This window comes from Rhincodon typus, chromosome 29 (genome assembly GCF_021869965.1).
Source record: "Rhincodon typus isolate 14 chromosome 29, sRhiTyp1.1, whole genome shotgun sequence".
In the NCBI taxonomy this organism is placed as follows: Eukaryota; Metazoa; Chordata; class Chondrichthyes; order Orectolobiformes; family Rhincodontidae; genus Rhincodon; species Rhincodon typus.
In genome coordinates this window covers 26,454,860-26,469,486 of record NC_063360.1, presented here as the reverse complement: position 1 = coordinate 26,469,486, position 14,627 = coordinate 26,454,860, and the positions used below count along the sequence as shown (strand labels likewise).

Genomic DNA, 14,627 nt, shown 5'->3' with positions numbered 1-14,627 from the left:
GAAAGTCTCTGCGAGGTGACTTCCATGTGACTAACGGACACCTCTAGTGGTGGAGATGGGTGCAGCAGGCTCTTTGTTCAGCTGACCTGGAAGACTGCCTTCAATTGGTGTTTTTAATTCTATTACATGGCAGCCCATCTCTCGTCAATGCACTACCGAGCCACTATTTTTTGCCCCTGCTGGGACTATGATCTTTGGTGTAAACACAATGAGCTTCCCTCCTGCACATTTCATTCAGATGTTCCTGCCATTCGTGCCTTCAGAGCCCTATTCAAGTCCCGGCCATTACCTTGATTTTTCTCTCTCTAGATGCTGAGCATTTCCAGCTTTTTTTTAGATGAGTACCAGCATGTGTTATATTTTGCTTCCCTGTCGATCAAAAATGTTCTGGTCAGATTTATCTGTATGTTACTGAGCAGAATATTTGTGAGTTATCCAGATATTAAAAATATAATCATGGAACAAGGTCAGACTCTGATAGTCAGGCACAGTTCATGGAAACAGATGCTTGTTCAAAAACCATTAAAAAACTGACATTGGCAACTGTCCTCCTGTAGCAATGCAGACTAAGTGAGAGAAAACTGCTGTTATATAAAACATAATTCAGCAAAATAGTATTGAGAAAAGGAGAAGGAAAGAAACAAATAAATGAAGTACCTGAATCTCAAACAAAACCAGTGTGGAAAGATTGGATATTTTTCTTTCATGGCATGTGGGCATTGCAGATGACACTAGCATTTTTTGCCTCTTCCTAATTGCCCTTGAATTGAGTGGCCTGTTTTACCAGTTTGAAGGGCAGTGAAGAGTCACCCGTGTTGCCATGGATTTTGGAGTCACGTCTAAGCCAGACTAGATAAAGATCGCAGATTTCCTTCGGTAGAAAAATATTTGTGAACCAGATGAGTTGTAACAACAATCAATAATAGTTTCAAATTCACCATTAAAGCGACTAGCTTTAGAACTCCAAGTGTAACATTATGATACATAATAAAGTATAAAGGAGAGAGAATAAGATGCTGTAGAAAGAGAAGAAACAAAGGGAGTGAAATTAATCAAGGTTTGCAATGTGGGTAGACTCGAATCAAATTATCTCCTAATTCTTCATCTAGTCAGTTTTTAAACGTGCATTGAATTTGAAAATATTACCAAGATTTTTACTTTCAAATCAAGTTGGAGCAACAGGGAGAATAGGAAATGAGTCTCCCAAAGCAACAGGAGTTTGTACCGATGTTCTGTGAACATGGTTGGAAAAGAAATGTATCAGTTGTGATGAAGTAACTGATAAATTGTTACAAGCTCATTTCATGTTCCTGGCATAGATCAATTTCACCACTGTTGTTATTGCATGTTAAGTAAGTTTTGTGAAGTGAACCGTATTACTTTGTGCCTTCTGAAGATAGTTTCATAGAATCCCTACAGTGTGGAAACAGGCCAATTGGCCCAATAAGTCCACACACCACCCCTCAAAAGATCATCCCACCCAGACCCATTCCCCTACATTTCGCATGTCTAATCCACCTAACCTAAGCATCCCTGGGCACTATGGGCAATTTCCCATGGCCAATCCACCGAACCTACACATCTTTGGACTGTGGGAGGAAACCAGAGCACCCAGAGGGAACCCACGCAGACACGGGAAGAACGTGCAAACTCCACAAAGACAGTCGCCCGAGGGTGAAATCGAACCCAGGTCCCTAGCAGTGTGAGGCAGCAGTGCTAACCACTGAGTCACCATGCCACACCATATGGTGTGCCTGTAAGTTGGTATGTCCCTTCTATACATTTCTTGCATCACAGTGCAGAGATGGACAAATTATTGTCATGATTAGGTTGGTGTGAAACCATCAGAAACAGAAGGAGCGAACTCAACACCCTCAACACACGGGAAAGGCAGGCCCTGGAAGGATTAAAGAAGGACAAGAACATCCCAATAATACCCGCAGGCAAAAGGTGCATGACAGTAATACTGAATAAAAGGGGCCATATCTCCAAGGCACAAGCACTGCTCGCCGATGAGAACACATACCGGTCAGTACAAACTGACCCGACACCACAATTAGGCAACAAAACCCTCTACGTGCTAAAAAGACTTAAACAAACAGGACAGATCAACAAAGCAGACTTCTCAAGAATGAAACCCGAAGGAACCAACACACATTGATTCTACGGCCTCCCTAAAGTGCACAAGCCGGAAGTCCCCCTCAGACCCATAGTCTCCCCACCAGGCACTCCATCACACAGATTAGCCAAGGAACTACAAAGGAGACTCAGGCACCTAGTCAAGAAGTCACCCCACTCTATCCACACAGCCCAAGAATTCCTCAACTCCATCAAAGACATAAGGATAGACGACGAAGAGACTATGATATCATTTGATGTCTCTGCCCTTTTTACATCAGTAGACATACCACTAGCAAAGGAAACAATGACAGCACTACTGGAACAAGAACAAGACCCCAGTGAAATCATCTCTAAGGATAACTTGCTGAAACTATTGGACCTATGCCTCACCACCCACTTCACTTTCAATGGCCAAACATACCAGCAGATCAACGGGACACCCATGGGATCACCTATCGCCGGACTCATAGCAGAAGCAGTGATGCAAAGACTAGAAAGGACGGCCCTCCCGCAAATCCAACCAAAACTATGGATACGCCACGTGGACGACACCTTTGTCATCATTAAACGGACCAAATTAGAGGAGACACACAAACTTATAAACAACACCCTCACCGGAATTAGATTCACCAGAGAGGAGGAGAAGAACAAACAGCTCCCATTCCTGGATGCCATGATAGAGCGCAAGACAAATGGGGAACTGCAGACAAAAGTACACCGAAAAGCCACGCACACAGACCAGATACTGAGCTTCAACAGTAACCATCCACACAAATGAAGCTGTGTGCGAAGACTATTTAAAAGGCCAACAACACACTGCAGCAACACGGACTACGCCAAGGGGGAGAAGAATACCTCTTCCAGGTTTTCAAGGATAATGGATATCCAAAAATCTGGGTCAGAAGATGCCTACACGAACAACATCAGAAAGATACTACACGCCCTAACACACTCATCGCACTACCCTACATCAGGAACATTTCAGAATTCGCCACAAGACTCCTACAACCGCTGGGTATCAGAGTGGCACACAAGCCCATGTCAACCCTACAACAACTGCTCACCCGAACTAAAGACCCACTTCCCGCCATGGACAGGACCAATGTCATCTACAAGATCCCCTGCAGTGACTGTGAGAAACACTACATCAGACAAACAGGAAGGAAATTAACAACAAGAGTACATGAGCACCAACTGGCTACAAAAAGACACGAGCAATACTCACTCATCTCAATCCACATGGACAAGGAGAACCAGCATTTCAACTGGGACAACACCAAAAGCTAGGCAGAGACAGGCACGAGAATTCCTAGAAGCCTGGCACTCCACGAAGCATGCTATTAATAAACATACTGAATTTGACCCCATATACATTCCACTACGAAGAAAAACCAGAAGTGAGGCAATCCATCTCAACGGACCCCAGAGTTTAAAACCAGGCAGGAGAACACACCGATGCTTCATCGGAGGCTGCACTGAGGATGTTACCCAGCATGGTAATGAAACGTCTGTGAAACAAGAAACCAACTCGGCGAGCCAACCAATGTCAACATCAGAAACTACATTTCATAGATCTAGGACAATCTCTGAACCACAACATGGGGGATCTATTCATTGTGTAACGTACTTATGTTTAAAACTGAAAATTGCCCGTAAGCCATTATTTTTCTGGTTCATCCTAAAATTATTTTCCCATCTGTAAAATCCTTTGTGTCATGGAGCAATATTGTTAATTTGTCCTTTTATAAAAGGATTTGCAAACTCATTCAAAGTAGCAACCTGAGGAACTTTTCCTCTCGTCTGTCTAATTTTCAATAACATTGTTGGCAAATCACAGATACTAAAATATCCCATTGAGCTTTATTCTGGATGGGCACAGGAAAAAAAAGTCTGCCTTTTTCAGCATATACATTATTTCTGATTTTGAGGTTATTAGTAAAAGATCCATGCTTGTCACTGACCCTTTTACCCAGCATTGAATTTTCATGTTGCAGAGCAAATTTCTTATTTCAGTACAAATGTGAATTTGGAGGTATCTGTGGAATCCAGTAATAAGTGAAAGCAAGAGGCACATTGGTCAGTAAATCTAATTTAAGAAATCTCATTGCCAACAGAGCTGGAAGTAAAGGGCGTATTTACACTACAAGTCGGGGTGGCACAGTGGCTCAGTGGTTAGCACTGCTGCCTCACAGCACTAGGGGCCTGGGTTGAATTTCCCCAACAGGCAACTGTCTGTGTGGAGTTTGCACGTTCTCCCCATGTCTGCCTCTGGGTACTCTGGTTTCCTCCCACAGTCCAAAGATGTGCAAGTTAGGTGGATTGACCATGCTAAATTGCCCATAGTGTTCAGGGATGTATAGATTAGGTAGTTTTGCGGAATGGGTCTGGGTGTGGACTTGTTGGGTTGACGGGCCTGTTTCCACACTGTAGGGATTCTATGAAAAAAAAAGTTTTGATGATTTTACAGAAAGAAAATTTATTGTGTCATGAAAATGCTATACTTAGTGTTATTTAGTTGTGGTTCAGTTAGAGTCAGAAGGTTTTAGGTTCAATACCCAACACTGAGGGCAAAAGTTAAGGCTAAATTAAGTACAATGAGGGTATGCGCTGCATTGTTGGAGGTGCTGCCTTTTCAGGTGGATGTAAAAATATCCCATTTCTCCTCTTCAAAATGGTGTGATTCTTGATATCCTACAATATGTATCTCTTAACGTTACTTAAAAAAAAATTATCTAGTCATTAGCACATTGCTATTTTGTGGGAGCTTGCTGAGCATAAATTGGCTGCAGCATTTCTGATATTATACAAATAACTAAGATATTTCATTGGCTTTGAAGGCATATATGACATTGAGTTTGTGAAAGGTGCTAAATAAATGCAACAATATAACTGAAATAAAACAAATAACTGTGGACGCTGGAGATTGGAAACAAACAAAAACATAAAATGCTGGAAAAGCTCAGAAGCACTGGCAGCATCTGTGGAGAGAAAGCAGAGTTAAAATTTCAAGTCCAAACCCTTCCGAAGAAGAGTCACTAAGTGAGTGCAAGTCTTTTTCAGTTTATGTTTTTGTAATCGTTTTCTTCACACTGGCATAAGTTCTGCCAGTATCCTCATGTTGTGTTTTGTATTTCTAAGGTTAAGTTGTTCACACTTTTTAATTGTTTCAGTTGAAATGTCACTGTGATATGGCCTTTTTATCTGATTTTGACTGCTACAGTTGTTGTTAGAGAATGGATGATGTGATGCAATGGAAGCATTTTGCACTGAGCACTGATGTTTCTTGGGTATACAATCTCCATCAAACCCACTAGATATGTTCACCTGTGTTCCTAGTAATGGGGAACCTGGCCTTGGGCCTGTGCTCATCCAAAATTCATAGAGCATCATTTTCAGCCCACCCACAATTTATCGATTTCAATGCTCAAGAAATTTGTAGGAGAGGATTTGAACGTATGTGCTGATTGGAAGTCCATTGAGCCACTTAGATAAATCACTAACAGAGAAGCTATTGTTAGCTGTAGAATTGTATTGTTGCATTTAGTTTATTCAAGACTTTTTGTAACCTACGTCTCGCATTGGTAATTATTTACATCAACTCTGTTTTCCAATAATGACTTGTAGGCAGCCGTAATTAAGTGGGCCCAACCACAGTTCTCCTGGTGGGAATTCACATGCATCGTGGTCTTTGAGAATGAAACAAATGATCTGAGTCAGAACACTGGGAGGCTCATTTACACCTAGAGATAATAAGGTGTAGAGCTGGATGAACACAGCAGGCCAAGCAGCATCAGAGGAGCAGGAAAGCTGACATTTCGGGCCTAGACCCTTCTTCAGAAATATAAGCTGAAGGGTCACTAGACCAAAATGTTGATTCTACTTTCTCTCCACAGATGCTACCAGAACTGCTGAGTTTCTTCAGCAATTTCTGTTTTTGTTTATGCAGTATGTTTCCTTGAAATGTAGGCAGCTATTTATGGGTACATACCTAGCCCTTTTCTTCAACATTGTGATGTACATGTGTGTTCACAGAGTCTTCTTCTACGCTTGACCATTGTCAAATTATGAACGTGCAGAAGTTACTTTCCCATTTGTATCCATGGCCTATGATATCAAACTGTGCATTGACTTCCACACTCTCATCTCCAGTGAATTTCGATCTAAGATTGAAAGATCTCATAATTTTTTCCAGCAGCATATGCTGAAATAGCACCTACAGAAAGAACAGTTCAGCCCACTCTACAGATGATGCCTGGATTTGTATAGATCACCTTTACTTTCATTCAACAGTCTTCAGCAGTTATTGTGGTCTCACAATGTATCCTATGCAACAGCCAATTTGCGTTGAGATAGTTTATAAATGAATTGAATGAATGGATCTTATCAAAGAGCGTGATGTTGGCCATGATGTCCACCATTCATGCTTATAGTGTGCAATAATCCAACCAATACTATGATGGACACACACCCTTGACAGTCAGGACTTAATATGTGAAGGTGTTTCGCATACTGCTGTTGTTCAGAATTTGCGATCACAATGGCCTGGATTTTCAGATGGCCAGATAGTCATTTCTGCAGCATAGTTGGGAGTCGCATGTCAGAATCCTTCAGACTCCATTGGACTTGCCTGGGAAATTGAAGATTCTGATGAACAATTCTCCTGTGCCTGGAACTCTCCGAAAGTGTCCATTTAAATTGGAAAAACTGGAGAGTTCTACTGCTGTTAGTGGTATCTAGAAAATGGTAGTCAATTTAACCTAGTTTAACTCCTGGGTAACTATACTAAACTGATCCCCAGCTTACCACACAGAATCACAACCTTTGATCCTTACAGAACAGAAGTCCCCCCCCCGCCACTTGACTTCGAGGACCTGACATTTTGCTCTCTCCCTCCCCTGCTCTTGTCTTTCAATCACACCTCACCCCAACCACCTCAAAACTGGGACCCAAAAATTGCACTGCCTCCCCTCCCCCCACCACCAACACCACCACCACTGTCTCTCACTACTAGCCCTCATCCATTCTGGGGTATTTCAGCTGCGTAGAACTTTAGTTAAGCCGCCTTGGAACATTGTGTGCAGGTCTGGTCGCCACACTACCAGAAGGATGTGGAGTTTTAGAGAGGGTGCAGAAATGGTTTGCTAGGCTGTTGCCTGGTTTGAAGGGTATTAGCCATGAGGAGACATTGGACAAACTTGGTTTGTTTTTACTTAAACACTGAAGGGTCTAGGGTGACCTGATAGAAGTTTACAAAATTATGAGAGGACTGGATAGAATGGATAGTCAGGGTCTTTTTTCCAGGGTTGAAATGTCACTTACCAGGGGACACGAGGGTTAAGTTTAAAGGCGATGAGGGGCGGGTTTTCTACACAGAGGGTGGTAAGTATCAGGATGCCCTGCCACAGGAGGCGGTGGAAGTGGATACAATAGCATCATTTAAGACGCATCTTGACAGATATATGAATAGGCAGGGAATAGTGGGATATGGATGGCATAGAGGGTAAAGGTTTTTAATTTACTAGAGCATCATGTGTCGGCACAGTCTTGACGGACCGAAGGGCCTGTTCCTGTGCTGTACTGTTCTTTATTGTTTCTGACCTTGCTTGCTTGACATGACACCTGTCAGCTCAGATATACCTCATACATTCATTCACTTGCCTGGCATCCTTTATTCCCACCTTCTCCACTTGTCTTTTCACAGGAGCTGTCTGTGCTGTTGGAAGTTTAAAACACAGAATGTGCCAACTATTTTATTGTGAAAAGGGAGGCCTGGTTTTATTTTTGCAGTAGCGGTGATTAGCTCCACATTTCTTGCAGGAGATTCTTTTTCTTAACATTAAAAAGTAGGAGTGGACAGTAATCTAGTGATTTTTGCAACACCTTGAAAAATCTGGCCCAATATTCTGAAACATTGCAATATTAAAAATGTAATATCTAGCAAATATAATATAGATAATATTTGTCTAACTTAAATAGCTATTATTTGTTCAGTTAACCTGCTGACTTTCTCAAAAAAATCTGATTACTACCAGACAGGGAGGAAAATATACCTTTACCAGCTTATGTCACTCCAGAAACATGCCTAATTTCTCAAAGTCTTTCCAAATTTCTTTAAATGATCCTGTTACATTACAAAACACATTCTATTCGTCTGTGAGTAATATTTGGATATAATGGAAACGTATTAATTAAGCAGTATATACAAACATAAAAGCCAGGAGCTGGAGTAGGCCATTCAGCCCATTGACCATTCTGTCATTTAACATGGTCAATTTCAACACTGTAAACCCACACTCTTTCCATAGTGCTTGAAACCCCTCAGCCTCTAGAAATCTATTTCTTCTTATAATATGTTCTGTGTCTTGGCATCCACTGCCTTTTCTGGTAGAGAATGTCACAAGTTTACCACCTTCTGAGTGAAAAGATTCAGCTTCATCTCTGCTTGAAATGACCTACCATATTCTGAGACTGTGGTGTCATGGTTTGGACAGCAGCCAAGAGCAAACATCATCCCTGAATCCAGTCAGAGCAGCCTTACCCAAATGGTTGCCCTTGGCTGCAGCAGTAACGTTGCTAGGGATGAGGGTTAGGGTGCAGGAGGGCTTGCTATACATGAACTCAACAGTTCATACATTTTGTCAATTCCACAATTCGCTTCCATCTATCTTCCATCCAGACCACAGGCTCTGTTCCTGGTATTAGTTTGTGATGTGCTCTGACTCACAATTTGCAAGAATTTCATCACCAAGTTAAACTGAGGGACTAGTGAGTCCCCTCCATACTGTTTACTCATTTGGTGAAAATGGTATCTGATACTTAAAGTATGTGGCCCATCACAGTGTTGAACCCAACAGGATAATAAATGCTATATAGCAGAACCGGACACAGTCTTGGAAACAACTAGAAACAAAAACAGAAATTGCTGGAAAAGCTCAGCAGATCTGGCAGCATCTGTGGAAAGAAATCAGAGTTAACGTTTTGGGTTGAGTGACCCTTCATAAAAACATGTTTAAACTAGATTTCCTTTAATACTACAATGTATAGGTTTTAAGCATCCATTATAGGCTCCAACTTCCACTCCACGTGTCAAATAGCCATGGTATTGTTATTCTAGTACAACATTCATTCATCCTCATTAATACAACTGGAATAGTAGCACCATTTTGATTGGCACAGCGTAAATACAGCTTTGGTATGACAGCAGTGCTTCATTTCCATCTATAACATGTTGCTAGAGACACGCAGAATCCAACTCTATACCCAACAGCTGGATATCATACAAGGTATTTGGTGGGACAAATCCAGCACATTTTGGCCTATTGCTACACAAAGGATAAGAAAGTATATGTTTTCTCCAGTCATTGGAGTGAAACTGCTTGAGTTCTGTATCCATTTGTAACAGTTAATAGCTGTCACTAATAGGTGACCTTCTTCTTAGCCAGTATGCTGGATTTATAGCAGTAGCCTAGAAATTCCTGCCAGTCAAAAAGTATTTTCTTCAGAAGGAAATCTGTAGGTAGGGCAGGTTACTGCGTGTGTGAGTGGGCATGATTGTTCATATATTTGTCAATGATAAACCACAATTAGCTTTCTATCTACCTCATACCTCAGGCTGTGTTCCTGATGTTACCCTGTCAAATGCTCTGAAACAAACAATATGCAAGCATTTGATTACCAAACTAAATTAGGCAAATAATGGGCCCCTATGATTCCAGTTTACTTGACTCTTGCTTGTGTTTAAAGCAAATGAGTGAGGTGACTAACTGTTGGGAAGGAGTCTTTCACAACTGCATTGCTCACTTACTTTACCATTGAGATGCTGGTTCAATCTGAGTCATGAGGTAGATTTTCATTCATACCTGCAAAATAGCAAAGGAGGGTAATGTGTAAAAATGCTTCCTGCAAGATACCCCATTAATTGTGCTCGCATGTAATATGTGATGGATTTGGGCTTGAGCTCATATCCCTTTCTTATAAAGAGAGATTCTTGAGCTTACATTCATTTTGAATATAAGAGTGGTGAGGTTATGATGGAAGCGTGTAAGTCATTAGTTAAAACTAAAGATGCCATTGTCTGGGAGGGCCATAGGGTTGCTCTCCCCTTAGAGAGAGATGACTGGTGATGGTTTAACCTGAGGGCCATCACTCCTCAGGCTACAGCTGAGGTTTAGAAGGCGTGCCTTCATAGTAACCTCTGCCAGTACAGGAATTGCCGCAGCTACAGCACTATGTGCAGGTATCATCGCCACTCTATACAAAACATGTCCTGTGGCACCAGAAAGGGTACAGAGGAGAATGTTGTCTGGGCCAGAATGATTCAGCTATGAAGAGAGATTAGATGTGCTGGGCTGCTTTTCCTTAAAGCAAAAAAGGCTAAGGGGGGATCAGATTGAGGCATACCAAATTATGAGGGGCATAGATAAGAAGAAACCATTCCCCTTAGTAGCGGAATCAAATAACAAGTGTGCATTGATTTAAAGTAAAGGACAAGAGATTCAGAGGGAAATTAAGAAATTCTTTTTTCACCCAGTGGGTGGTGGGTATCTCAAACTCACTGACTGAAAGGATGGTAGAGACAGGAAGCATCATGACAGTTTCGTAGTATTTGCTGCCCTTGTATTAATCAAGGATCTGCAAATTGCATTTCCAATCTCACAGGCTCCAAACCTGCAATTTACGGAGGTTAATCTGTTGTTAATCATCACTCAGTGGATTAGGCAATTCCTCCATCCATGGCAGGGTTTGCAAAATTCCACACTGTCCCAGAGGTGTTGGAACTCTATAAGACTAAATTTGGATTTGCGGTTTTAAAAGTGTGCCCATAGCAGGTGGTGATCTTGTGGGCCAATTACAAATATGGCCTGGTCAGACTTATCAACAGGCTGTGATGCTTTAGGCAACTGTCAACTTAGAAAATGTAATACCATTTTCATCCATTCTGAAGCTGCCATCACCATATCAAATGATGTTTAGAAAAAAAGCGTTATTCAGAATCAAATTTATAGCAATTTAAATTGCCATTAAACAGAGCATAATACAACACTTCAGATCTGAGTTAGTTGATGAGACAGAAGACAAAGTGTCTTTCTTTGTGGAAAGAGTTTGTTATCTCTATTTTCCTGTGATCATATTCACTCCCAGGTCAAATTTTCAAAAACACACACAGTTCGTTTTCTGGCCTTCTCCATCTTTACCTTAAAATAGTGATCCATGAATCTTGACTCCTATCCCTCATCTTACATATTTAGCCAATATTTGCTTTGCCTCTGGCATTTCCTGCTCTCCCTATAATAGTTGCATTCTTTCATTACCTAACTCCTTCTGGCATATGTGTTACTTTGGTGGCAACCTTTGGTTGTCCTGTGGGGCAAGTAGCCTTGTCCCTCATTCTTGAACCACTTTGGCTATAATTCATTCAGTCCTTCATCTACCAATCTGATGCTCATAATTGTCCAATGTATGTATAAGCACAACATATGGTGCCTCATTACTTTCTAAGATGTGGTTGGATTCAATAAGTAGTGCCAATTAACCTTGAGTAATGCACCCTGCTTCCTTACCATGCTGTAATATTACTGTTTTTCTATTACTACCTAAAACCTTACCCAAACCTTTCAATTCTTTCTGCTGTTATCTTTTGCAATATACAATGTCCCCTAGATTAAAATTTATTTCTAATGAACTACACAGTTCCCTCAGAATTTTCTCTGGAACCTTAGCCATTAATAATAAATGCCCATCTTCCTGCTTTCAGGACATGCAAGTATTCAGAAAAAGTGGAGCCAATTATAATCCCTTCCCAAATTGATTAATGATCACCCATTACTGATAGAATTCCTGGATTTCTCCCAAATGACAATTGATATGGATTGTTGTCGCCAACCATTTATATTGAGTTTTTGACGTGCACTGTCCATGCAATGCAGATTTAATTTACAATTTTAGTTTGCTAGGATTTTGTAAAACAGCTCCTCTATTATCATGTGACTTATTTCACACAGTCCATCGCTAAAGGCACTTTCTGCTGCCATGTTCATGACCACAATGTTAGTACTTTCATACATATCCCAAAATTCATTGTTGTCAAATTTCCTCTCCCCTACCTCATGTCAGTTAAGAATTTAGCCAGTGTGGTCTATGTAGTCCCTATCCATTTCTTTATCATCTTGTCCACTGTCGCTGTCTTTTTCTCTTTACCATTATAATATTGACAACTGAATAGATACAGTTGCCGTGTCTATGAATTGCAAGGTGACTTTTTTTTACCCTGGACCGTGCCTTGAAGTCTATTGTTACAATTTTGCTAAAGTCTATTTTTAATGGGAGACATGTTACATTTCGCACCAAGCTATTTTAAAGCTATGTTGTGTGCATTGTCCTGTATTTCTGAATCCGTTGGTAGGATTTTTAAACCTGTGAAAAGATGGATAGGTAAATTGCTGATGTAATTTTAAGATAATTGGCATTTTTTCCCTTAAATATTTATTTCATGATGTCAGCAACACCTTTAAAATTTTCAGAAGAGAAATTAGGTCTTGTTAAATTAATACAATCATATATGGATTGTGCAATGATAAAGACACTGACTTCCTGAAAACATGTTGTCTTGTCATGTACCCTATCTAGTTTCATTTGAGCCTTTTTTATAGACTGTGCAGATCAATTAGTTGACCATACAGGGTATTGCCACTTTTTTATTTAGTGATTTCAGCATATTGTCAACCCAAAACCTGAAGCAGGTAGAAATTTCAAATATCTTAAACTTCCTTCTTTTTTGTTTCCAAGATTTTTTAAATAACATTCAACCAAACCACATCACTCACTGCCCATGCAACCACTATCCAACTCAGCACAATTGAATCATTGCTGGGCTGAAGCTTCTTGTAAGTAATAGAATTCTCCTTGCCTGATCAATGTCATCGTTATCTCCTTCTGAACATTCAATCTCAGCATAATTTTCATTTAATTGTTATTTCATTTTGGACTATCCATTGCATAGCACTTTCCGTTCTCCTTGTGGTGGCATCTAGTTGTTCCACATTGACCTTTATTCATATTTTTTTTGGTTACACTTTTTATAGTTTGAATATCCTAAATCCTGTATTTGGTGTCGAGTTGAAAGTCATTCAGCCCTTAGGTATAATGATTGGTACAAGTCAAGGTGAGGCTTTACTTTTAAAACATCTGTGCTGTGCATACACTTGACCTCCTGTGGTCCGGCAGAGCCCCAGCCCTGTAACACCAACCTCCCCTTGCCAATTGTCTGCTAAGCCCATATGACTTGGGTCAGAAGCAGGCCATTCAGCTCATCAAGTATGCTGTGCCATTCAATGAGATCATGGCTGATCTGATAATCTTCAACACTACTTTCCTGTTTTTTCTGCATACCTTTTGATTCCCTTACTGATTGAAAATCTGCCTATCTACTATTTGCTATATTAACATAATAGGTTGATAACTTCGAGCCAGTGCTAAATTATAGATAAAATAATTTCATTTCTTAAGTTGCACTTAGAAATGTTATTTGTTGATGGAATAATGTCTTTTCACTTCATTGCTTCTAATATGATCAACAAACTAAACACAGCATCTGTGAGACTTGATATTTTGTGTAATATAAGGATATATGACTTTAAGCTCATTAAATGCTTTTTTCAAGGAATAATGGAGTTTAGAGTATCCATTAATTAAAAATGGGAACGCAATTGTAGGGCTCCATTGATAACAATTAGATATTAATGTTAGTTATCCTATTGTTACAAGTTATATAATTTTTCACACTTACATTGTGATTTCTTATAATCCATTTTTAAAAAAACTGTTTGAAACATGAAAGCAAAGATTCTAATTATAATCACATTTTATTCTCTCCTATGAAAAGATCTTCCATATGACCTATGACCTTGCCAGTGCAGTCATGCGAATATTTAACCTTATTGGAATGATGCTTCTTTTATGCCACTGGGATGGATGCCTGCAATTTCTTGTGCCATTGCTTCAAGATTTTCCAAATGATTGCTGGGTTTCTTTAAATAACATGGTGGTACGTACCAAATTACTATTCTCTAGTATAAGGCATTATTTCTTAATCATTGTCATGGAATGTTTTTGTTTCTCTTATTTCTTTCATATAATGCAATTTACCAACATGACAATGTGAGGTAATTTATCTAGATCGATATAAGTGAAGTGACAGAGGTCTTGTGGTGCAGTGGATGAGTTCAAGTCAAATCCCAGGACTTCATAGCCATGGAAGTTGCATTCAGCACATACAGGTGATAGGAAAGGGAGTGATTCCTAGTCAGCCATGTGCTAGAAAGAAACTGGCATCTCTACCATCACTACCCATAGCTCCCAGCTACGACATGTAGAAGTGCATGCTGCCATAGCAACTAGGATTCCCCGAATGATCTGTATACACCACACAATGCAAAGTCATATAAAACCTTAGCTAAAACATTTCCATTCCTGAAGGAGTTTAGCAATTATCCAGATCAATTAAAGTG

At 40.2% G+C, this 14,627-nt stretch overlaps 1 protein-coding gene across 1 annotated transcript in view; it reads left to right on the top strand.

Moving 5' to 3' along the window:
- hcn2b (hyperpolarization activated cyclic nucleotide-gated potassium channel 2b) overlaps positions 1-14,627 on the top strand; it is an 86,282-nt gene that overhangs the window by 20,446 nt on the left and 51,209 nt on the right. Inside the window, exon 3 of the mRNA XM_048613922.1 lies at positions 14,003-14,164. Coding sequence (XP_048469879.1) covers positions 14,003-14,164 — 162 coding nt within the window. The remainder of the gene's footprint in view (positions 1-14,002; positions 14,165-14,627) is intronic.